Source organism: Meriones unguiculatus, chromosome 3 (assembly GCF_030254825.1).
Source record: "Meriones unguiculatus strain TT.TT164.6M chromosome 3, Bangor_MerUng_6.1, whole genome shotgun sequence".
In the NCBI taxonomy this organism is placed as follows: domain Eukaryota; kingdom Metazoa; phylum Chordata; class Mammalia; order Rodentia; family Muridae; genus Meriones; species Meriones unguiculatus.
This window is the reverse complement of record NC_083351.1, coordinates 175,243,862-175,270,150: the sequence shown is the minus strand read 5'-3', so window position 1 is coordinate 175,270,150 and position 26,289 is coordinate 175,243,862. Positions and strand designations below refer to the sequence as shown.

Sequence of the window (26,289 nt, the reverse complement as noted above, 5' to 3'; positions counted from 1 at the left end):
AAAGGAACAACACAGAACAGTACGTGAGACGACTGAGGATACAAGAGAGACAGGGAAAGTGCTCAAGACACACAGGTGCAAATCAATGAAAACTTCCGATGGGAGTCAGTAAGATGCGCCGGCAGGATCAGCCAGATAAGTGCTAATACCAAGACTGATAGAGCCTGAGATCTCACTTCTGCAGGCTGTGTGTGGCATGACACACACAGACACACACAGACACAGATACACACAGACACAGACACAGACACACACACACACACACACACACACCATACAATACACACAATAAGTCAATGTGAAAATTTTAAGGAATCCTGATCCATATAAAGTAATTAAAGAAACCCAATATTTCTAAGGATGTTACTTGTGATTGTATGAAAAGAGGCCAGAATACACATGATACAAACCAAGAAAGCAGAATAAAATATTTTGAGAAGGTTTAACTTTAAAAAAAGGGCAAAGCAAAACAAAACAGAACTGAAACCAAAAAACCACATTCAGATTCTTTTTATAGGTCCGCCCACGGCCTAGGCTGGCCTCCACATAAGGATGCCTGACTTCATCCTCTTGGAACTCTTGGAAGTACTAGAATTAGGTGTGCACTGCCATGCCAAGGGTAGGGAAACCAAATCCTTAAGAGAAAACAGTTCACATAGAAGCTGACTTGGAGCCAGGCAGTAGTGGTGCCACCTTTAATTGTAATACCCAGAAGCCAAAGGCAGGTGGATCTCTGGGTTCAAGGCCAGCCTGGTCTACAAAGTTAATTCCAGGACAGTCAGGGCTACACAGAGAAACCCTATCTTACAAAGAAAAAAAAATAAAAGTCCATCTGGAGCCAGATAAACTGCATCTATCTGCAGAGGCGGTAAAGACAACCACAGCTCTTCCCTGTCTGTCATTAGGCTAGCATGTGAGATAGATACCTCTTCGCACATTCTCAATTCCACAACACCCAGCTGGGTCCCTGTCACAGGGGGCACATTTTCTAAGTATCCACGAGAGCCTCACCACGTCAGCATCAGTAGGTCTGTACTGACAGGAAACAGTGCTCATATGTGCACTGGGACTTTCTGAGGACACAGCTTCGGGTCCACTGCACTATGCATTTCATCGCCTGCTCTGCACTCCTATTTTTCTAATATACATTGATTTTCAAAGAAGTTATCACTTAAGTAGACTGTTTTCACTTAGTCTAGAAAAACATTCTAGAAACTGAAGAAAAAGAGCTTAGTGACCACATCCAACTTTCTGTTCAGGAAGAAAGCCACACTGACGTAAGCCCTGAAGGTAAACATGTCTTTCCTACCGTTGGCTTTGGTGAACTTGGGTGTTGAAAGGGCGGGCCTCATTGAACTAGGCACCACGGGGCAGCCGTCTCTGCAGGACAGACAAAGAAAGTGCGATTACAAAGGTTTCAAGCGGCTTCAACACCCTTTGGGCCACGTTTTAACAGTTTCAGAAGCTCCACTTTTCAGTGCTGAGTCCAGGTACCCAACAAAGTGTAGGCAGGAGTTAGTGGAACGCTTCCTGTGTGCCTGTGACCCCAGTGCTCCCACAGTCACATGGAAGGCGGATGCAGGACAACCCAACAATCCCAGAAACTCGCAGGCCACCCCGCTGCCTGTGACAGGAAGCCCTCTCACAAACAAAATGGGAAGTGTGGGTCTACCCCCTGTGCCCACACCCCCTCCGCTTCACCTCACAAAGGTTTCTTCTCAGTCCAAGAGGGCCTCGGGCTTATTCTGTGGCAAGGTTATGTGAACTGAGAGCTCCTGGCGCTGGTCCCCGGGGCGGGAGTCACAGGTGTGCACCACACTCTGCAAGCACTGCTGTCCTTAGCGCTACTGGTGTTGACGGAGCTCGAGGCTGAACTCAAGGCCTCAGCCTCTGAGCTTCCCTCCACGCAGAAATGACTTCTCCGCGTGGTCTTTCTTCAGGTTCCAGTCCAGCACATGGCCCTCGTGCCCCTCCCACCACACGGGAATTGTGAGGACTAACAACGTACTTCAGTGTCATTCAGTGTGCAGGTCAAAGGTGCTAACTCAGAGGGCACAGTTTACAAGCTTTATATCTATAAGCCCTTGGCATGAGCATGCTTTTCTTCTAGAGTGAAAATAAAGGTGAAAAACAAACAAAAGAACCAAACCTTTATTCTTAGATTCGATACTACCCAAAGTCAAGAGCAGCCCCACAGGGAGCACACTGGGAATGGGCCAGGCCATCTTACTCGAGGGACACTGTTGGCAGACACACTATGTCACACTCCCGCAGCCCACAAAGTCCTTACGTCTTTAACACAGGCTACCTTCAAGCTTATGTTTTCAGGGGCGATGCTGAGCAATGTGGCAGCCCTTCAACAGACCAACCCAGGCTCTCCTCAGGCTGCTCTGAAATGAGGGCTCCTGAGGTCTAACAGCAACCTTGTCCTGTGCTCTCTATTTGAGCCCCAGCTTCTCTAGGGCCTCTGGACACGTGGCGTTCACACCAGGATCGTGAAGCTTGCTAGTGCATCTTCTGGAATCCATGCCATGTTACAGGCTGGGGGGGCTGGCTTGTAATTAATTAGGGTAAACTCTACCCCCTTTATAGTTCCTGACATACACAGTCATCACAAACATCTACCCTCCCATTACTGTTCAATTATTTATTGTGGACCATAAAGATGGAGAGAACAGAACAGTTGAAGGAAGAACATGAAGGACTTAACTGTGATCTCTGTAGAGACAACAGCTAAGACAAAGACAGAAGAAAGGAACAGAATGTGACTTTAGGACTGAATGAAGAGGCTTCTCCTAATTTTGAGGTAAAACGTTCAACCTGTACTTAAGCTTGGCAGTGATGTTAATTTCCATAAAAAATATTTTCCCCTTCCCATTTATTCTCATTCACTGAGGAAAACAACTGTATGTCAATCCAGAGAGATTTAGGTAAGGGATTAGGGGGAAAAAAAAGCAAACAACCTAAAAAGAACAAGCAGGTTTATCAGTGGTTTTAATAATACATTTTCATTTTGAAAGAAATGATTCATAGACATAACTGTCCATTTCCCCTTCACAAAGCGTGGCCTAGTCTCCAGTCTAGAAAACCTGGATTCATGGGCACCGTGGGAGGCAGATACGTTTCCCAAAGATATCAGGACTCTCAAGATTATGCTGGAGTCCAGAGAACTGTGACGAAGCCACTATACAGAGCAAAAGAAATGGGAACTTAACTTAGATTATTAGGATTCTGTTGTCATTGTTGGAACCCTACCTGGTCAACAATGAGGCAGGAAAGTCAGCAAGCAAGAGAGAGAGACAGAGACAGACAGAGAGACTGGGCAACAGAAGCAGGTTCATGGCAGGTGCTGCCTTTGAACATGGAGGGGGCGAGAAGCCAAGGAGAGTGATAAGGACAAGAAGATTGGATTCCCACAGAAGGAATGGAATCCTGTGGATACTTTGGCTTTATCCTAGTTTGAGCCGTTTATATTTCTGACCTCCAAAACTTCATATGATAATCCTGGTTGTTTGGAGTAATGTTAGAGAAGCCATAGGAAATCAGTCCCCAAGCTTTCTTGTCAGGTTTCTTCCACAAGTGATGGAAGCTGCTCTAGCATTTAATGCTGTGGGCATGGCTCTTCTGGGCCTCAACAGCTGATGTGAGTTCCAGAGGGCTGATTCCACCCTAGTTCTGTCAATGAGGCATGACCGTCCAAAGCCATCTGGTTTATTTCTCTGCAGTCAGAGACTGGCCCTACTGTAGGCCCAAGAACACAGTTACCTGTGGTGGCTGTGGAGGTTTCTGCTTCAAGATGGCTCTAGATGGTGAAACCATCACCTGACTACCACAGACACAACTGATTCAACAGGAATGGCAAACAGCAAAAAGGAACCTAATGACTGAGACAAATCAATAAATTCCCTTCCTTGGCCAAACAGAACTGAGCTTTATTTCTGTCACTTGCCATTGAAGACATTCTGATATGTGCTAATTGTCCGTTAACTGGAACCCTGAAGAAGTACTTACCCGAGTGATTTCTTATAGTCTATCAGGAACTCCGTTCTAAGGTTCGCTGGCTGTGAATTAGTAATTGTGTCATGCCCATAAGGGAATGCAAACATAAGCAAAGACCTGAACTACACACACACACACACCCCAAAGCTGTATGTAAACTACTGCCCAGTACCTTGTTGCTTTCAGCACCACGGAAGGAAGTGACAGGTCCAGCGCTCTGTTTGCTTCTTCCAAGGTCATCCCCTGTGTGCTGAGCCCGTTCACGTAGTGGATGATGTCTAAGAGCTGGAGATTACCGTCTACAGCTGCAGCTGACCTGGGGTTAATGTCGCTAATGTACACCACTCCGTGCGCACTGCCCTGCCCTCCAGACAGAGAAAACCCTTCAAGGAACGGAAAGCAGTTACTTCTCAGTCACGGAAGTCTTACGCTTACTTATGTCAAGAAGGTCATACTGGAAAGCCTGCGCTTCTCTTACCTAAGTCCTCTCCATGGCACATTACTGTGATGTCAGGCAGCAAGTGGGGGAACACGGGCATCCTGGGCACCTCTAGAATCCGCCCGAGAACTAATCTGACTGTCTTGGGTGCAGCTCGCAGCAGATTCACGGCATCAGTGTGTGTCATGCCTGTAACATCCGTACCATTAACCTATGACACGAGAGAGGCATGCTAAGGTTGACGTTCAGAACCGGAGATCTGATCATAAAGTGTATCAGCCGGTAGGAGATTTATGGTGACGTAGTCTCTAATGTATTAGAAGCCCCTTCCCTGTAGAAATTATAGGGACAGTGGTCAAGCCATTACGAACAACATAAAGTTCTTGACAAATAAATGCATACTTCGCTGCCCTTGAGAACCTAAGAAACTTGCTGTCTCGTGGACTTGAGAGACCCTGAAGAGATTAAAAGGACTTTTGGTTTAAGAAGCAACTTGAAACAATTCCCAAAGAGCTATGGATATAAAGGCTGTAGGGAGAATGATCTTCTGACCCTCCTCCTGCTCCCACATCCCAACTGCTGGGATTACAGGTTCCCGTCACCTTGCCAGGTTATGTAGTGCTGGGGCTTGACCCAGGGCTTCATGTATGCTACACACTGATGGACAGATATAGACATAGACACATAGACACACACACACACACACACAACTGAACTACATTCCTAGTTGTACCCCTGGCCCCCTTTTGGCAATAGGGAACTCATGTGGAACTCATTATACAGTCAAGCATGCCCTTGAACTCCTGATCCTTCCACCTCTATCTCCCAAGTGCTGAGATTACAGGCATGTGCCACTCCGCCTTGCTAATGCTTTTGTTTTTAAAGCAGTGGGGAATGAAAGCACACACCAGAGAAACATGTCATATTAACTCAGCCTCCTTCCCCGGGCTGTCCTGCTCTTTGTCACTCCTATGGCCTGGATGCGGCTGAAGTTTGTTCTCCAAAGGCTCCTGTGCTAGCGGCTAGGTCCCCCGTGTGACAGCAGGGCCTCTGAGTGGGGACGTCTAGTCAGTACACTGGCTACACTGGGGGTAAGAGTGCAGAAGGAGCAGCGAGACCCCAGACTTTCTGGCAGCCCTCTGAGGGATGATCTCTTCTTCTCACACGGGTATGACACCTTCACTAGGGTTTAGCTGCTGATGCAATGTCCTTAAAGCTCCCTCACTGTAAGCTAATTAAACTTCCTTTCTTTTTACAGTAGGCAACTGTAGAAGGAATTTCACGACAGTAACAGAAAAGTGGATTGAGACAAGTCACACTTGTATAAGTGTCCCTATTCCCCTTAAATGTCTCACTTTAAAAATATTATTTTATTTTATGCACGTGTTTTATCTGCATTTATGTCTCTGCACCACTTGTGTGCTTGATGACTGCAGATGTCAGGAGAAGGAGTTGACTTCCCTGGAACTAGACTTACAGATAACTGTAAACCAACATGCTGGTGCTGGGAATCAGACCCAGGGCCTCTGGAAGAGCAGCTTCCCCTGAAAGTCCTCTTAAACCACTGAGCCATCCCTCCAGTCCCTAAATGTCTCACCTTTATAAGCCGATCTCCAGGCTTCAGTCTCCCATCACCTTTGGCTGGGTCCTGTATGACATCATGGACGTAACAGCCAATGCTCTGGCTGCCTTTGGTCACCGTAAAACCCAGGCTTCCTTTTTCTGATTTAATCAGGGTAATGAGAAGCTCTACTTCCTAGAGAAAGAACACAGATTGATGTGAGCTTGTCTGCTCTGTCCTGCAGACACATGAATACTGTTGCCTTCAGTTAAAAAGAGAAACCCAAATCTTGACTTAACTTGGCCAAGTCAGGTCTTTTCAACTCTAGATACAATGTTCCTTTCACTCCAAGCATGTGACATATTTTGAAGCATAAAGTTATTATGTGTTTGTTTCAAGAGTCCTTCCTTCCTATAATTTTTTTTTTTCCTATCTGGAAGAGCTGGGATTGGATGTAGAGCCTCACACATGCCAGGCAAGGGTTCTCTCCAGAGCAAACCTTGTATATCCAGGATAAACAAGGAGGCAAAGTGATTACACGATGATAATCAAAGACCACATTTTGAAGAGAAAGTTTAGAAAAATCCTTCACATTTTAAAAAACCAAGACAGAAGCCAAGAGATACAAAAGGAAGCTTTTGTTTATTGTTGTTTTTGTAAATATATTAAGTATTTAGATGATTAAGAATCAAGGCTTCATCTATTAAGATGCACAACAAATTCAAAAGATTTTAGCTTTGAAGGTGAGGACAGACTTTACTGCTAATAATGAAACTGAAAATGTTGATGTACACCTACTCATCTTCTACCTGTCTCTCTCTCTCTCCCTCTCTCTCTCTCACACACACACACACACACACACACACACACACACACACACACGCGTGCGTGCGTGCGTGCGCGCTAAGAGCCCACAACATGATTATAGGAAAATGAAAATTATGAAAAGCCTACTTTGGTCCAAAAGCATCTTCTTACTTGTTTTATGATGTTTTAACATAACAAATTATTACCTGGCTAATAAACAGAGGGCAAAGGCGGACTTTCATTTCATGTAAAGGAATTATCATCCTTAACATTTCCCTAAGCTTGATTTGCAGCCTAAGGAATTTTAAGGCTTTAAAAAAAGTGTGTGTGTGTGTGTGTGTGTTAAACTGGGGAAAGGACTGGGAGAGTAGGGCTGATGGGGAGGGAGGCAGGGGAGGGCCAACCAACACTGAGGCTGTTGAAAGGCCGTATGAGATCTACTATCTTATGAAGTCATGTGTGTATGAACTTGTTTTTACATTAAGAAAGAGTTGAATTGGAATCACAGAGGATAAAATACTTCTTCCGGAAGTCACAGGCTGTCAAATAAAAGTGTGGGCACATGTGCCCATGAATTGATTGCTTCCTATTCATGTCCCAGAGACCCCCAAACAACAAAAGCTTTTGCCACAGCTCTCAGTTACCCACCGGAACTTCACAGTAAGATCCAATTGCTGAAGACACCATACGCTTTAGTCACAGGACATAGACCAAGCAGGAAGCTTCCTCCCTGCTGCCTAGCTTTCATGGTACTGAAAGGTGCTGTGCAGGCTGCCGGGGTCTTATCCAGCATGAACCCTGTACGTTATAATTGTGACCGGCAAGGCAAGATAGAGTATGCTGAGAGTGGCCCAAATGTTTAGGGGGTAGCCATGATCACTGATTGAATTTAGGGCTCCTCACTGGGAGATACATGCCCAGGACTGTAAACTCGACCAAGAACACAGGCCTGGAGAGTTCACAGGCTCCAGGCATCAACCTATGAGGATTATTTTGGTAAACAGACAATCTGCCTTCTAAATGTGCTAACTCTATACCTGATTATCAGTGAGCTTTAAACCTCATCGGGGAAGGTTTTCCCTCATCGGGAAACCTCATCATTTCTCTATACAGTGAAATGCAGATATTTACAACTGGCCAAAATACAGAGACTACGTGTGTGGAGTGTTCAGAAACAAACAGGACACCTACGTTATACCCCTGCTTCCCCAAGGTTCCGGGAACACTGTGGAAGGCTGTGTGTGTGTGTGTGTGTGTGTGTGTGTGTGTGTGTATGTGTCAAAGGTTATGAGGGCCAGAGGCCAGGAAGGACTGGAGTAAAACTGTGTCTTCTGGACACGACAGGAGCACTGTACCCATGAGCTCATGGCACCTGTGGTAGCCTGCCCAAGACTTGTACAAGATTAAGCCAGTCAGCACTGCAGTGTAGGTGAGGGAGGGACTCCTGAGGCCCACCCCTAGCTGAGGAGCCATAGACAGTTGGTGGGGGAAGGGGAGTCCACTTTCTGTAAGGGTGTGTCCACTGCTGAGTCAACCATGCCACAGTGGGTGGCCCCGCTTCCATGAGTCCATGGGCAGCACAAGCTGACCTCGGTGGGTTATCTACAAAAACAGAGGGGTACTTGAGCTTGGGTAGAGATAACTATGAGGGTGTATGTGGGAGAAGCGAGCGTGGGAAGAATAAAGGGTGAATGAGTCAAAATACATTTCATGGAGGTATGAAATTCTCTTATATTTTTGGTTGGGAACCTATAGTGGCTAAGCATCTTTCCAGCCAAACCGTCAACCAGGAAGCTTGCATGGGACTGACCTAGGCCATGTGCACGTTACAGATGTGTAGTTTGGTCTTCTTAGGGGACTCCTAACAGTGGGAGCAGGGGCTGCCTCTCACTCTTGTTGCCCGCCTTTGGGACCCTTTTCTCCTACTGGGCTACTCATATGGCCTTAACAGGGGAGAAGGTGCCTAGTCCCACTGTAACTTGGTATGTCGTGGCAGGTTGATAAACACGGGAGGCCTGCCCTTTTCTGAAGAGAAAAGGACTGGATGGGGAGAACTGGGGGGCAAGAAGAGAAGTGGGGAGGGGGAGGGACCGAGAGGAGAGGAGGAAGTGGACACTGCAGCCGAGGTGTAAAATACACATGCAAGCAAGCAAACAAAAGAAATCCTTAAATAATTACAGAGATTAATAAAAAATCAAAATAAATGGCTATAGAAATGTCTGAGGTCGAGCTCTGTTCTCCGTATGTATGTAGACACACTATATACCCATGCACACTTGTCCATGTGTGTATGGGTGCACATGCGTACACACAAAACCAACAGGCGATTCACAGAAATTCAAGAGATAAAAATAACGACAAGCATCTATCTGTGGCAGTGTTTAAGCACTGTGCCAGTTTTATACTCAGTTCTTCACATAATTACTTCCAGCCTTCTGGAGCAGCAGCCCAGCGGACAGCCGAAGCTACCAGGAATCACAGCAACCAGGTGACTTGTCTGTGGGTGTCTGCCAGAAGGCGGCGAGAAAGTCGGGGTGACACACAACACTTTCTCTTCCCCTAATTTCTCACCCAGAAAACATCAGAGAGGGATATCATTTATCCATTCAGTAAATGCAGTATAAACGGCTCTACAGCACAGCTGACAGAAAATGCATGTGTCGGTGACTTCACTGGGAAAAAGAGAAAAGGTTTTATTGTTTGTGGCACAGAGAAAGCAGCTCACCGGCTCAGAGTCCTCAATGTGGTTTCCCAAGTCATTTTTCAGAGCTGTCAAGTCTTCTTGCTTGTTCAGCGCTGAAGCGAGATGCCTGTAGTATTTACCCAGGGAGTCGCAGGGAGCACGTTCTGACTGGGGCTGGCACATCTGCCCAGGACTGGCATCCGGTGGAGGAGGGGGGTGGCTGCAGGGTGAGAAGCAGCAGTGTGTGGGGACAGGTCAGTGCCGACATTCCGAGAACGGTCAACAGGTGCTCCTGTCTGCTTTTGAGCCTCACTGGCCCTTATCCGACTTTAGACCATCTGTTCAGTGTCTACTGTATGTTAGCAATGTTTGCTCTCTGTGCAGGTGCAACTCAGAATAAGCTCTGCAGGCTATGTAAGGACAGTAAGACAGGCTAGAATTAAGTACACTTTCTATTCCTTGTTGTTATTCAAGATGGATGCTCACGTTACCAGAGATCTAATTCGGATTTCAACCTAGTAAGAAAATGAGAAATAAGAAAATTTTGTACTTATAGACCTATTTTCCAAAATTGGGAATTGAACTTATGTTTTATTCATGCGAACAAGAGCTGTATTATTATCTATTGCTCTTTAAGTTCCTTTTTTTTAATTTGAGAGGGTCTTACAAGGTTGTCTAGGCTGCCCTTTAACGCCTTCCTTAGTCTTCCAAGTACCTGGGATAACAGGCTGATTCCTGTGGTGACTTTGGTTAAAAGAATAGGAGGGACAGAGGGAGGAAGGAAAGATGGACGGATGGAGGAAGGAAAGATGGAAAGAGGGAGGGAGGGGAGAAAAAGCAGGCAAGTATGGACGGACATAGATGCACAGAGACACTAACAAACAGGTGGGAGTGGCGTGCAGGTGTCTTCCCCTGCAGGCTTCTGTGCTCTCACACAGCTCCTCTTTCCCTGTCTCCTGGTCTTCCCGTCTGTAAATCCTCCTGGTCCTCCCCTTGTAATTCTAACCTTCCAGAGTATCATTACCCAAATAAATCTCTTTACTTTCAGGTTAAATTGTACTGAGACACTGCTTTCTCAGTTCCTAACAAATATGCTCAAGAGAGCAGCAAGGGTTAACAGACTGGCTTGACAGCTTACTAGTTTACTAGGATTGTTAGTTGTAACAGCAAGGCCTCTGATAAGCCCCTGTTTGCTAACCATGCTGAATCCAGAGGCATTACATTCTTCAAAAAGTTTATGCATTATGTGTCATGTGTGTGCATGCGCACAGGGGTGCCCTACCCGCTGGAGCTGGAGTTATGTGAGGTTCTGAGCTGCCTGGCATGAGTGCTAGGAGCTGAGGCAGAGTCCTCTCCAAGCACGGAGCCAGGTCTCCAGCTCAGTCCTACAATGGCATATACTGCTGCTGCCATCGCTGCAGCACCCGCTGCTCTGGACACGCGACTGGCCATACCTGCTCTCCAATTCCGCTGTGCTGGCTGTCTTCCGCGGCAGGTAAAACATGGTACATGCGGATTCTTCCCGGCTTCTGGGTGCTTCGTGGTGGTTGTGTGCCTGCAATGCCACGCTGCTCAGCATCTGCGTCACACTGGGTGTCTGTGCTGGAGCTTTCACTGGATCGTCCTCTCCACTCACGCTGCTGTCGCTGTAGCTCTCCCTCCGGGATGGAGACCTGCCCTGTGTCCTGCTTTTGCCAGACACCTCGTTCTCGTCTGAGCTGGTACCTTGCTCCGCCGAGAAGGATGACGGCTGAGGAGGCTCTTTGCTGCTGCTTGGAAATGCTTGTGCTGGAGAGTGCAGCGGGGTCTGAAAGGAACAGTTTGAAGGACGTCAACAGTCAGAACAGTCAACTGATGATGAACCTGCCAAGTAACAGTACTTTATACCGAAATATAAATTTCCTGATAATAAACACAACTGATGCTCTTCAAAGGAAAATATAAAATGACAGCTGCTAGCAAGGTATGGGTTACATTTTACTTATTACACTAATTAATTTTTTTGTGTATAATGGTGTCAGTGTACCAATGCCACGCTGCAGGCATAAAGGTCAGAGAACACCATGGGGTTGGTTCTCTCTTCCGCCCAGGGAGGTTCCAGAGATTGAACTCAAGTCCTCAGGCTTGGCAGCAGGGGCCCGGACCGATGAGCCATCCTGCCAGCCTTATTCATATTGTATGTGTGTATGTGTGGGTGTGTGTGTTTGTATGCACATGCATTTGGCATGTGTATGTGTAGGTAAGAGGACAATTGTGTTAAGCCAGTTCTCTCCTTTCACCTTTACATGATTTCTAGGATCCGACTGATGTCAGACTTTTTACAGCAAGTACCTTTACTCACTGAGCCACCTTGCCAACCCAGAATTGGTGTTGTAGCATACACTGTACTTTGTATCCTATTTTCAAAATTTAAGTATTCTATCATGAATGTTTTCTGACTTTAAAAAAAAAACTGTTAACATATACTGTTCAGATTTATTCATTATTTTGTGAATAGGTGTGCCTGAGGCAGAGGAGAGAGTTGGGTCCTCTGGAACTGAGGTTACAGGCAGCTGTGAGCAGCTTGATGGTTCTGGGAGCTGAACCCAGGTCCTATGGAAGACCAGCATGTGTCTGAGCAGCTCTCCAGCTCTTTTCTGAAGCTGTTAAAGTGCTCTGGAAACAGCTATAATTCCTACAGTTCTCTGGAGGGCTGCCTTTGTTTCGCCTCCTCTCCTGAGCACAGCTGTTCCACTGACAGAACTCTAGCTGAGTTCTCTGCGTGCAAACAGCCCCACATGGCTTGCCCCTTCCTGTAATTCTCTACACTGTCATGCACAGGCCATCTTCAAAGGCCTTGTAAAATATTTCCAAATTGCTTTCTAGACATACTTAATCAAATGTCGTATTCCTCAGGAGTGTTACATTCAGTCCATGCAGTCAATGTAGTCTGTGTGTGTGTACTCAAGGGCGTGAGGAGGACAGAAGTAGGCACCAGGGTCCCTGGAGCTAGAGCTGCAGAAAGTTTCAGTGGACCGCCCCACTCCCCATTTCTTCAAATGCTACATCTAGTTTTAAATACCACTTTGCTTTGCTGTTATGTCCTGCTCACATGACCCCTTCCCCCAGGACACAGGGGAAAGCTCCTGGCTCCAGCTCATCTTCTTTCCAGACCCCTCGAGTGAACTCAGAAGCTGATAGACCAAAGGCAGATTTTCAGCATATAAGATAACACTGTCTAGTTAAATATTGAGGTGTGAATCCCAGTATATCAACCCACGAGGTAACACCTGCAGCTGAATTAGGAAACCGCTATTCTACGAAAACAGAAATCAGCATCCAACGACCTTACCAAAAGCGCAGTATTGATTTCCGGTAGCACGCCAGGTGGGGGTCTGCAGAGGAGCAGGTACACTTCTGGAGCTGTTCCCCTGAGAGCAGATATGACTTCCTGGAGGCACGTGAAGGAAGAGGAGGTTAGGCCGGAAGGAAGTAGAGAGCTGGCACCCACCCGCCCAGCCTCAGATCACTGAAATGCTGCCCCCGCCCTAAGCTCCCAGCTCACCTGCTGAGACAGCCCCTTCAGTGAGGCCCCGTTGACTTTCAGTATAACATCACCAACATCAATCTTCCCACTTTCTGCTGCTGGCTGTCCAGGGAAGAGCTTCTTAACCCTTACTATGCTGGCATTTATTTGTTCCGGTATAAGATTATCTTCTCTAGAAAAACTGAATCCTAGGCCGGAGCTATTTTTAAACAGTTTGACCTCAAATGTATTATCTAGAGGAAAAAAAATTAAAAGTGAAACATTATTTCGCTATGTACATATAACACACAGAGAACATACTCTCAGACATGCTTTGAACAAAGCCTGTTTCGGCACGCTTTCACCAACACTATCACGTTCTCTGCCTACCATTAAGGAAACTTTTCTTATCTTCTGATCTGTGTGTGATGGAGGCAAGTAGGGGTCTGTGTGAGTGTGTGTACAAGGGCCAGAGGTTGATGTCAGGTGTTACCCTCTACCTGTTGTCTGTTATGTTTTATTTCTTGAGATGGGGTCTTCCACTGTTCCTGGAGTGCACTGATTCATTACTTGGCACCTGTTGACAGGTGCCCAGCATGCCCGCTTTTGCAGGGGTGCTGGGCACACTTGCTTCGCACACACCTGACTGACTGAGCCATCTCCCCAGCTAATGAAACTTGAGTGAACTGAAGTGAGATGCTAGAAAGGGAAGCGTGGATAAGCGAGGGTCAGAGGGAAGCTGTGGGTCAGTGTCAAGTACTTTCAGTGGACCACACAAGAGTAAGGTGAAAAAGGGAGGGGAGCATTACAAGAAAATTCAGGTATACCACGAAGAGGGACGTTCCCAAAAAAGGCTAGCCTGGGCTGATGGAGGGTAAGTTGATACTGCAATGCTTTGGTGAAGCCCAATTTAATCCAGGTAAGTTACAATGACATTCTAACGCAAGTGAAATACATGAATAAAATTAAAACCAGAAAAAACGTACACATTTAAAGAAAGAAGGAAAGAAGGATATGATCAAGTAGATCACGCCTTTAAATTCAGTGTCAAAACAGAAATGTAGGTGGTCCATGATTTGGACTGACACAGGGTCACTAAGATTTGTGACATAAACAGAAATTTAAAAAGAAAACATTTCCTGACTCAGCAATTCTAAATAAGAATATGTGAAACGCTTGAGGGATCTCAGAGCAGCGGGCACGCCAGGGTTAACAACATACCGCCTCAGGAGGACTCATTAGGCACCAGCCTTCACCTCGTGGCTCCTTAGCACTTATTATCACGTCTATATAAGCTGGCACATTTTAAGAAGACCAGTACTTGGGAAGTACTCAATAGATTCCTGTTCAGGGAAATCTTAACTGTAGAAATAAAAATTCCATAGCAAGGTGTGACTGCATATGCCTGTAATCTCAGCACTTGGGTGTGATTGCATGTGCCTGTAATCCCAGCACTTGGGTTTGATTGCATGTGCCTGTAATCCCAGCACTTAGGAAACAAAGGCCAAACAAGGTCAATTTGAGTGATGGAGTTAGAGCATGTCTCAAAATCAAAACCCAAAATGAAACAAAATTTAAGAGCAAGAAGGTTTGAAGCCATCCCATTATATAGACATTTTGCCTTACCACATTTCTCTTAAAAATTTAACAACTAGCCAGGTGTGGTGGTGCACATGTTTAATCCCAGCACTCAAGAAGGCAGAGGCAGGTGGATCTCTGTGAGTCTGAGGCCAGCCTGGTCTACCTTGTGAGTTCCAGGACAGCCAGGGCTACACAGAGAAACCCTGTTTTGCAAAACAAAAAATAAATTGACACCTATATATTGTAACTGTTGTATATTCTGCTATTTGAGGTGAGAGGGCTACACTTTTATTAATGAGCCATGATTCATGTCTCAACAAACTAAACGAACATTTCAGAATATATTATTACAGTGTATAATCATTGAAGCTATTTAAGGTATTATTAAATGACCACATTCAGACATGACTTCACTGCCTTGAACCTTCCAGTGTGTGCTGCTCAGCCTGGTGCTGCTTGAGTTCTGTAACTGACAAGAACAGAGATACTCAGGTCTGAATTCTAACTCAACATGTAAAACCCACAGTCTGAAGAGGCTAAGAATTTTAATGGCGTGACCTGAACCTCAAGGCCTGACCTTCAGTGACAAAGCTGTAGTCTTTGACATAAGCTGTTCTCTTCACCGTCTGTTCTGGAGCAGGGCCGTGGGCCTCGTGGTCTGTGGGGGCGCTCTGTGGGCTTGCAGGGTCGTGTTCTCTGGGTGCTGCTGACTGACCTTTTTCTAACAGCAGATGAACCACCTGAGAAAGTGGGCAGCACATCGTTAACTGAGGAGAAGGATAACCTAGGCCAACCTCAGGACTCTGTAGTTGGAGGTAAAATAAAGCAGCTAACAGCCTGGTCCACCAAAATATGGGCAGAGAGAAAAAATAACATAGGAACAGAAGAAGGAAACTGAAGGTCTCAAAATAAAATTTTTTATTATTTTCTGCATGAAAATAAGAGAAAAGGCTATTATAAAACATGTTTAATAAATACAAATGTGTGTGCGCCTGCACGCGCATATTATAGATAATTTTGGGGGAAAAGTCATCAGACAGTAAAAGACAGTTTTAAATAATTTGGTCAACTCCTGATCAAAAGGTATTTGAATACAATGAATCTAACTTTTGGGCTGAAGAACTATAGGAATAAAAAATCATTAGAAATTTGTAGGTGTTTATGAAACATTTAAAAACGCAACCTCCGCCACTTCCCATCAGGCCATTGGCTAAAGCTGCCATTGGCAGAGGGTCAGCCTCCTCAGTGGAGAATCGCCTCAGAAGATTTGCTTTCTGCCTTGCAGGGGCCACAGGGAGAGCTGGGAGGCTGCACGATGGCCTGGCTTCCTAACTGACAGGGCCAGCGAGCCTGGGATTACGTCCTCATTGCTGAGTTCTAGGATCACAGCCGGCTGCTGTCATGACTCTTACCTGTCCTGTGTTTCTTAATATTTCCACAGCGTGCTTGTGGGTAGCTCCCTCCAGACTGACTCCATTGACAGCGAGCACACGGTCACCTGAAACTCAGGAAGTTGTTTTCAAGTGAATCACAAACAAACATTCCATAGGGTCTTTAATGCCGAGTTAATTCCTATTAATTTGGGGAGACTCAGACAGATGCTGGGGAGACTGAATATTGAACAGGTATTCCTGATCATCCAAAAGGATGTGGGAAGGAAACACTGTTAACGCCAGCGATGTAAGAGTGAGACCCTTGCCCTGTCCAGGCTGGCTGTGACGTGCGGCCCCCTGCCTCGGCTTCCCAGGTGCGGGACTGTAGCTGTGCACCACCCACCTGGCTAGAATAACATGAATTTATAGCAGCACACTTAAATCACGAAGAAAGAGAAGCAGAACTATACAAGCACACTCTGAAAGCATGCTGCAAGTAAGCTCTTAGAGACAGTCTGCGATGCCCCACTTTCGCTGTCGACCCTCTGACCAGCACAATGCTGTCGACCACAGTAAGAGGCCATGGAATCCCTCAGCCACTTTCTGATAAGGCATAGGCTGGGGTGAGGCTCACTTGTGGCATATAATATATATATATATTATATAATATATATATATATACTTTGCTTTAGATTTTTTTTTTTTAATTCTGAGTGCTTTGCCTGCACATCTGTCTATGCACTAAACGCATGTCTCGTGCCTGAGGAAGTGATGGGCCTCCGTGTGGTGCTGGGAATCGAACCAGGGCCCTCCGCAAGAACAAGTGCTCCTAACTGCTGGGCCAACTCAACTTTCCAGCGCACAGATTTTAAAATGGAGCTTTAAGGCTGAGCGTGTTCTTGTGTGACTCCGAAACTCTGTAAAGTCTTCTCTCTTCTGGGATTCTGGGACAGGGTCTCTCTATGCGGCCTTGGATGACCCGCAACCCACCATGGGGAGCCCTGAAATCTCAAGAGACCTGCCTGCTTCTGCCGCCCATGTGCTGGGGTTAAAAGCGTGCACCAGCACACTTGCTCTTGATTTCTCATTTTCTGTGATATCTGTGCATGTGATTTCTGTTTCCACATAGACATCATACCTCTGTGAATCCTGCCGTCTGACTCTGCCGCTCCTTTGGGAATAATGGCTTTCACATAAATGCCACCATGGCGGACGCTGGTATTCACACCGCCCTACATGGAAAAGACAGAGCGGCGCATGTTGACATGAAAACACCTGCATGCTTCCAAAGCTGAGCGCTACACACGGGTCGATTCAGAGAAAGCTCTGACTCCACACCAGCAGGTTCAGTTAGTTTAGTGCCCAGCAGCTGTTAGCCACATACAGCCCCCAAACAGCAAAGTCAGTTTGTTCTTTGGCTCCCTCCCACATCTCTCTTTTCTCTCTCTCCCTCTCTTCCTTCCCTCCGCCCTTTCCCCCTCCCCTCTTTATTGAGTCCAGAAAGTGTCAATATGCTGTATTTTGACTAGGTAAGGAACCGTTCCAGAAAGCAAAGTCCATCTAAACAAGTTCAGTGTGAGAACATAAATACCAAGAAACAACCAGGGTATATACATTAGGCTGTATCAATGAATCTAAGAGCAAATCCCTGGAGTTAAAGCAGCTTTTATCTTTAAAAGAGGCCCAGGGTGGTGGATCACACCTTTAATCCCAGCATAGACAGAGGCAGGTGGAGTTACAAGAGGCAAGGCAGGACGACATGGATAGACTCTGTCTCAAAGGACACAACAAAAATCCTAAAACATCGTGTGTGTGTGTGTGTGTGTGTGTGTGTGTGTGTGTGCATATACCCATGCATGCGCAGGCATACATTCACGTGTTTGCATGTTAATCTAGAGGTTCATGTTGGGTGTCTTTTTTAATTGCTTCTCTAATTTTTGAGGTAGGGTCTTCCTCTGAATATGGAATCCACTGCCTGGGCTGGACCAGATGAGCAGCGTGGGTTGGAATGCCCCTGCCTCCCACTGCTGGGGCATGGGTGTGAGCTGTGCATCCTGATTTGTTTTGTTTTTCTTTAAATGAACCCAGTGACTCATCTCCCATGCCCTGGGAAGCTTTTAAAAAATGCTACAGGTAGGATCTAACACATCAGTTTTCTACCTCTTATGAAACGTATTATTCTTTCACCTTGAAACAGTTGTGCAAATTATTTAAAAAGGAGCAAAAGAGAAGCACTATATTCTAACCGTGTGGGGAGCTAGGCTTTTGACGTCCGTACGTTACAGTGCTGAGTCAAGCATGTTTTTAACTGCTTTGTGTAACGATCAGTAACTCTTAGAATGGATAAGTGAGGAAGCCCTAATTCAGGAGTAACCTATTACAGAGTTCTAAAGTAATTTATCAACTAGCTTATGGACATGTATTCACTGTCTGGAAGCTACATGCACAGTTTTGGAACCTCTACTTGTAAGGTTTTAGACACATTACAAGGTAGTATATATTTTGGAGAGAATTAGTACCTAGGATGCACTAAAGATGTAGTAAAGAGACAGCATCTCCTGACCTCACACATGCAAGCACTGGAGATGTGTGTGAGAAACACCCGCTCATATCATGTTCTTCACGTTATTCTGAAATTAAGCAACTATGAAATGTGTGGAGAACAAGGAATTGCCAATTTTTTTTTAACTGCAAGAAAAGAGTAGAGTACAAATTTTTAAAAAGTTTTAAGATAGTCAAGTTTTAGATTTTGGAAACATCCGACAAGTGTCCCATCTGAGGCAAAATAACTCAGCTAATGAGTTAGGCTACCAGAAGTTTGCTGCCAGTGAAGAAGAGAAAATGTGAAAACCTTGTCGAACAGTACCGTGACACTTATTCCCAGGCTGTTCTCATTTTTAGCCAGTTCGACCTCAAAGATTTCTCCGGGCTTAGGAGGTGATGCCGAAGTTTTAAAGCTCATTTTGTTGGATATATTCACTGAGGAGAAAGATTCCTTAACAAAGAAAAACAAAGAGGATTTCTAATTAGTGCCAAAATGAACTGTTAGTGGCAACATAGGTTTTGAAGAAAAAACAAATTTAAGCAAGGTATTAGGGAATAGAATGTATCAAAGCCACAAAGGCCGAGACTTTCCAGACACTATGGTTCAGGGCACTCTTATCTTATTGTTTAGGAAACCGACACCCAGAAGATGAAGCTGGACAAGGCAGAGGGAACCTAGAACTCAGTGTTGGGTTCTGCCTGGGCTTCCTCGGTTCCTGAGTTTGAAGTAGGCGGAACCCTGAGTCTAGGCCAGTCACCTCACGCTTGCTCTGCTGTGCCTGCACACCCGACAAACAAAGGAGTGATGGCCGAGCCTATGCCGAAGGGCAGAAGACTCCTGAGACGAACGCTGCATTTCCTGTGAACAAAGCTGCGAGCTGGCCGTCTGCTGTCCTGAGTGGGAGCGTACATTCCTATCATTTCTAGAATGAGCTATTTCCACCGCTGTTGCTATCACCCACTTGGAACTTCGGAAGAACACTGGTTCTCCATGGCAAATCCATCTGAGCAGTCTTTCAGATACCAAAGTTCTCCTACTGACACATTAAATGTGCAAGTGATGACTTAAATTTTCAGGGATGAAGCTTAATCTGAGCATAGCCCCTCAGGGTTGGTAGTCGGAGCTTCTGACTGCCAGTTGGCATGAACTGCAGCAGCAGGTGGGAGCGAAAAATACAAACTGCTCTTCCTTTCTGGAGTCATGCAAGCATCTTAGTAGGTCATATCACTCTCTAACAGATGTACCTTCTTCTGCTCTGTTCAATGAAAATAAATAAATAAATAGAAAGTACCCCGCCCACAAAGCATTAAAATCAAACCATGCCTTTTTTGGTGTTTGATGCTCCTGACTGCTCGCACAGGTGGGGGCATCTGTGTCGGAATCAGCTCGGTCAGAGTGCTCGGCTGCATCAGAGACACCTGGCCGGTCAGCTCTGCTTTGGTTACTGTCGGAGGGGGCCTTCTTGGTGACCTTGGATGCCACAGATGGAGATGGGCTGCCATGCTGTTGCTCCTGCCAGCCTCGGTCACCTAAGTGGCTGGCAAAGAAGCCATTGACCTGGCTCTGGGACAAGCTGGCACTCTCAGTCCTGGAATCCTGGGAACTGAGGCTTCCCTCCCGCAGGGCCCCAGAGAGCCCAAACGGACTCTCTGTGATGTGCCTCAGGGTGCCACGCGGCCAGGGCTGGTCCTCCACAGGGTCCACAGCATTGTCCTGCATGGAGGATGGCTTCTTCAGGTAGTTTTTCATTCCATTGGCAAAATGCACAGGAGTAGAAGGCACTGAAAGTTCAGATCCAACCAGAATAACAGTCAATGACACACTTGCCTGTAAATACACACTCACACACAGACATGCCTGTAGATACACACACAAACATACACGCATAAGCACACACATTCACATACACAAACACACAAACGTAGGCACACACATATACATGTGCTGCATGTGTCCTAGCCAATAGTAGTCTCTGGTTTCTGCCGTGTCTCCTCAGACTGCTCTTACTCAAGGCGTCCTGGGTCTCAACTCCAGAGCTCCGTCTCCATTCCACATTCTCAAGATTTTCCTGATTCCAGAAATAACTTATACATTTTTAAGTCTCTAAAACTCTTAAGTCTTTTTATTGAACGGTCTGAGTGCGGCGCTGGGCTGAACCCAGGGCCCACACACTCCAGAGAGGCACATCACCACTGAGCTGCATCCCTAGCCAGCCTTTGGGTCCTGTTTAGTGTGTGCCAGCTTCAGATTATCCTGGCAGACTGGTTTGGGACCCTTGCCTTTTTATTTTATTTCATCTTATTTATTTTTGAGGGTATTGAACTTAAACCTAGGCACCTGTGAATACAAATTTCTTCTCTCCCACGGAGGCACAGCTCAGCTAGCCTGTGTGTTCTGGGCTACAGGTGACACTGCAGAAGGGCCATCTACACACAGTCCTCACCAAAGTCACTTATGAGAATTACAGACGTGAATTTAAAGTATTAAAGTTTTTAAATAGTAACTGACACCAAAAATAAAAGTAAACAAATAATGAGCAATCAGCAAGCAGAAGTATTTTTCAACAACAAAAATAATCACAGCTATAAAAAAAAAAAAAAGAAAAACCCCAAACTCCTAAGGAACACAGGAGTAATATACGAATAGTAATAATCTAACGAAGAATTCAAATAAGTAACACATTTTTGCATTTCTCAAGGATATGCAGTTTAACATTAGAAGTCCTTCTTTCCCTCTATTTGGATGAAACACAACAACAACAACAACAACAACAAAAACAAAAAGGAAGTGGTATTTCTAGTCATTAGTCCTGCCCTGCCCCATCTCCTTGGTTAGGCTACAAACTGACAAACTTCCTGCAAGGCAAATTAGTACCACATGTCAGAACCTGAAGGAATATAGTCTTCATTTTCATTTTAGATTTCTAACTTCTAGAAATATATATGTATATATATCATACATAAATTTTTGAGTCAGGGTCTTACATTGTCTAGCTGGCCTGGAACTTGCTATGTGAGCCAGGCTGGCCCCAGACTCAGAGATCTGTCTGCTTCTGCCTTCTGAGTGTTGGCATTAAAGTCATATACCACCATGCCCATAAAATTAAACAAGTTATTTTTATTATTATATCCTACATTTCTCATGATGTAGGATATAATGCCACATTAAGAAGACAGAAACATTAATGAAGTTCAAAGAAATTGGCAGAGAGAGAGATAGGGCAAGAGAACAAGAGAGATAGAGCAGGCAGGAGAGATTGAGAGACAGAGAGCGAGAGCTGTTATAATAGGAATGAGTCCTTTTAGTGCTTGTGGAGACTGAGGCAGCTCTTGATGGCAGTGTTAAGACCACCAGGTCCACCCTCACGTCTATGGGTTACTGCCCGTGTGAGCACAGTTTCACTCCAACATCTCCTGTGCACAAGCTCTGCCATGGGATGGCTTGCGAGAAGTTCTACACCCGATGCAGTCCCTTGCCCATCAGTTCCTAGGCTGCAGAGCTGTAGGAGATAAACCTCCTCTCTAAATTAGCCGTCCTTGCCCAGCATGGTGAATGCTGAGATTTGGGGGCTAAGGCAGAAGGCAGGCTGCTTCAGGCCAGCCTATACTCGTGAATTCCAGGCAAACCTGGGCTACCAAGTGAGCCTATCTTAAAAACTATCCCCCACAGAGAAAACTGGGTGGGGAATTACTATCTGTTGTTATAGCGGCAGCAAATGGACCAACACAAAAACCTCCCTCCTTAGTGACATACATGACTGAGAGGGAAAGGCTACAGCACACACTGGTAAACCTTCTAGCTTGTTTGAGTTTTGTAACATACATCATCATAAAATTAATCTAGCTTCCTGAGGAAAACAATGTACATAATCACATTTCAGTTTAGGAAGACAAAACAACCTTCTTTGGTCACCACACAAGGCAACATTTCACCATGCACTGCTTTATCACCTCACCCCTCACAGAGCAGCTGCAACCAAGCATTTGTCTAGCTGGTGTTTAATGCTCATTTCCACTGATCAAAGTTTCATTTCCACGAAGGCATGCGTGGGTATATTCTACATACTCAATAAACATCTGAACAAATGGATACATTTTTTTTAGAGAGCATCTATCAAAAGAAAAAAAAATCCTTTAGAGGAGGAGTTAGGGGAATGACTTTACTCTGAATTCACATGTATCTCCCTTTTCTACAGCAAGAGTATAGTGGGGACCAATATTATGGTTAAAGAGAGAGAGAGAGAGAGAGAGAGAGAGAGAGATATCATGGTTGCTTGAAACTCAAGAGGCATGCTACAAATTTCCAATTGCAGCTGCATTCCTTCACATAAAACAGTGGGCTTAAGAGTAAGAAGGGCTCTCGTTGGAGTGTGCAGTGTGTATAAGAAAGTGCTTATGCAACATTTACAAACACACACGATCCATATTCACACGCGTCTGTACATGTTTCAGTTACTGAATACAAGAGCAAACCATGGACAAATGCTGTAAAATTTAAGAAACTTTGTGCCATAGCACAGCCCATGAAAGTATGGTTTTGCAACTTTTATCCCTGCATCTAAATTATGCCCAAAACACTATCTAGACTATTTTAAAATGCGTTTTAAGCTATTTTTTTTTTCAGATAAGGTCTTGCAATGTGACCCTCGTTAGCCTGGCATTTGTTCTGTAGCCTAAGATGGTCTCAAACCTGTGGCAGACCTCCTGCCTCCTCCTCCAGAAGGCTGGGATTACAGGTGTGCACCCAATACCAGCTCTAATTTTAAGTTCTTCAACATATTTCCAGTATCTCAAGGAGGAGAGTAACGCACACAGCACCTAGAATTTTGCTAATTTTTGAAAACTACAATTAATAAAGAGAATCAAATGGACATTTTAACGGACACTTTATGTTCTTATCATGTTCCTGGAATGTAGTAATCCTAACTTAATTTTCATCGTTTGCTCTCTGAGTAGAGTGGGGCTTCGTCTGCTCAGGGCATTTGGTGAAGGCAGGAAGTTTGGGTAGTGGGGACTGTGAACTGGTGCCTGGCTTTTGCCTGTGGCACTATTTATCATGTAAGCTGCCTGCTTCAGGGTGTGCTGTCCTCACCAGTCCTCTCAGGGAGCCTGTGTGAGGAAGGCAGGCAGGATGACATGAAGGAGGAAGGCAGGATGAAGACTTTTTTTTTTTAAGCAACAAGAACATGGTCCTTTGGCTTTTGCTACATTTCTGCTTTACTGTTTTCCTGTTCATAAAAGCTGATGTTTGGACAGAACTCTACAGGTCGGCATTATTTAACCCCATCAATAATGACAACCAGCTCTAATTCTCACAGGGCTGAGAGTGAACACAGCAAGTCAGTGGGATGTATGTGACATCAATTTTAAATGGCCGAATTCACTTTTGTACGTATTAATAAGATGTGTGATGCAGAAAAAGGTTATGCTGATGCGTAAATCACGACATTTGGATGGGCATGTGACAAGCTGTCGGAAAGGAAATAAACGGCTTAAATCCATTTTCCTGGGTGAACGCACTGCGGCGCTTCTAAGGTGACTCCGACCGCGTTACCTTTGGACGGCCTTTCTCTGGGCTGGGAGATGACTAGCGTCACATCCTCGGGTGCGTTCTGCAGAATGTCAACGGCGGCGTGGTGACTGACGCCTTCCAGACTCACGCTGTTCACAGATATCAGGCGGTCTCCTGGAAAAGACGCCATCCAGCATGTTCAGCAACCCAGAGCAGACCTTGAAAAGTCTACCCTCTCTCATTATTTTTGCTTTGCCCCAGTTTCGCCCTCTGTACAAATTCGTGTCTTGGAAAGCACATAGGAAGTTATCGAAATGTGAAGTACCAGGCTTTAGGCATCCATCCAAGTCAGCTGGTCCTCCAGGGGTGACCAAACTGATGAACACACCGAGGTCCAGCCTGCCCATCTTTTCCCCACCAATAACTTGAAATCCTGTAAAAGAGCACATTAAGAAGACTTGTATGGTACTGGTTCTTTTAATGCCTCACGATCTGTCTGCTTGAAACAAACATAGGTAAAATTATTAACATGTATGAAATCATTCTGGCATACTGTCTCTACCCTTGATGACCGGGGTGGAGGATAGTAAACTCAAGTGGGCGGCCCAGCATCTTGGTTAGTGCTGATGCCCAGGAGAAGGGCAAAGGAAAGACAGTGAAGGGGCACACCACAATGATACATGCCCCTGAAAACGTCACAAGGAATCCCGCTTGTCTGTATGGTAACCATTAAGCAAATAAAAACAAGGAAAGGGAGAGTGGTGGCTGGTGGCTCCGGTGCTAGGCCGTGTGCCCCTCTCTCCCTCGGACTCTCACGCTGACTCACCTAGGCCATGCTTTGGATCTTTCTTCAGGTTCACCAACGTGATCTCTCTTTCTGGTGAAGACACAACGCTCCATCTTTTGTGTAGTGTATCTATTGAGAGTTTGCAATTTAGAAAGAAAATAAACAGAGTAAGCGTAGGCCTTTATCGGCTTTTTCTCATTTAAACACCAGCAAAAATATTAATAGATTGCTTGATCGCTCGAAAACAAAACCCCAGGTTACTGGGGTTGCTGGCACTTTGCAGTGACTTATCACTTACAAGCACACTGCATCCCACGGATTCCCTAGAAACCGTCCCTCTTGAATCAGCAACGTGCAGCTACACGTGAGTACATGTATCAGGGGACAGATGCTGTGCACTGCGCGACAGCCGGCCGCTGCTGCAGGGGCACCGGACCCCACACTTGGGCTTTCTGATTACATCTTTCTGCTGCAGCCCACAACCGTCATATTAAAGTCTTCTCTCAGGCCCGGGGAGAGGGAGGACCAGCATGAAGTACTCGTTGCTCCTGCAGTTTCTAGCACCACGTGGCAGTGGCTGGGGCACTACATACATGTGCTGTACTGACATACGTGCTGGTAAGACACTCACACAGATAAACGAAAAATACCGTCTGTAAGAAATAAAAACCTCCCCCCAAAACGTGTGGCACATCATTTATAAAGAAGTAAAACATTCCTACGTTCGGAATAAAGTGGTAATGAAATAAACTGGATTTGGCGTTTAAAAATCGTACTACTTGTGTGGACTTAACATAAAATAACTTGTCTAGCACATCTACATTCCAAAGACTTCCAACCACCGGTTTGTAGATGAGGGTAAACAGTGTAACTTTCTCAGTCTTAGAGCTGGGATCACCATCGAGAATAATGACTGAAAAATACTTCGTCAAGGGTAGTTAGCTCAATTATCTAAATGAATTTCAACACCTGAACTACAATTTGCTTTTTCTAATTTCTCCTTAATTGCCTTATCATTTGCAAACATCTTGATTAAGGCAGTAAACATAACACTTAAGTGACTCATTAAGCAAAAATTCAACAACTTAAGCACACAGACAAACAAACATGCACACATGCATGCAAACACACAGGCATGCACACACACAAGCAAGGTAACAGTGACTGTAACGTGACAAAGTATACTGGTCTGCGTATGAAGGTGGTTACAGTGGTGAGTCTTAGCACTCAGAAATATATTTTTATAAATTGAAATTTCAAATTTAAGTCTGTATTATTCTTAAACATACTGATGCTTTTTGAAAAACTAAAACAAGCAAACCAACCCTAAAACAATCCCCAGAGACTATCGTTTCACTATAATCTTTTTTTCCCCTTATGTTCCAACATTTAAGACCATGCATGGACTTAAATTAGTATTTATAAGCTAGTAACTGACAAAATATGCAGTGATGTCCTAGTAATAAAAAGTACACTTCAAAGCCTAGACATAAATTAT

At 45.2% G+C, this 26,289-nt stretch overlaps 1 protein-coding gene across 1 annotated transcript in view; it reads right to left on the bottom strand.

The window, feature by feature from the left end:
- Ptpn13 (protein tyrosine phosphatase non-receptor type 13) overlaps positions 1-26,289 on the bottom strand; it is a 158,088-nt gene that overhangs the window by 22,852 nt on the left and 108,947 nt on the right. The window contains 16 exon segments of the mRNA XM_060381048.1: positions 1,310-1,380; positions 4,172-4,382; positions 4,478-4,649; positions 6,036-6,194; positions 9,532-9,709; positions 10,944-11,296; positions 12,821-12,919; positions 13,034-13,248; positions 15,153-15,315; positions 15,988-16,073; positions 17,087-17,180; positions 18,815-18,943; positions 19,817-20,274; positions 24,047-24,178; positions 24,330-24,437; positions 24,831-24,920. Of these exon segments, the coding sequence (XP_060237031.1) occupies positions 1,310-1,380; positions 4,172-4,382; positions 4,478-4,649; positions 6,036-6,194; positions 9,532-9,709; positions 10,944-11,296; positions 12,821-12,919; positions 13,034-13,248; positions 15,153-15,315; positions 15,988-16,073; positions 17,087-17,180; positions 18,815-18,943; positions 19,817-20,274; positions 24,047-24,178; positions 24,330-24,437; positions 24,831-24,920 (2,718 nt within the window).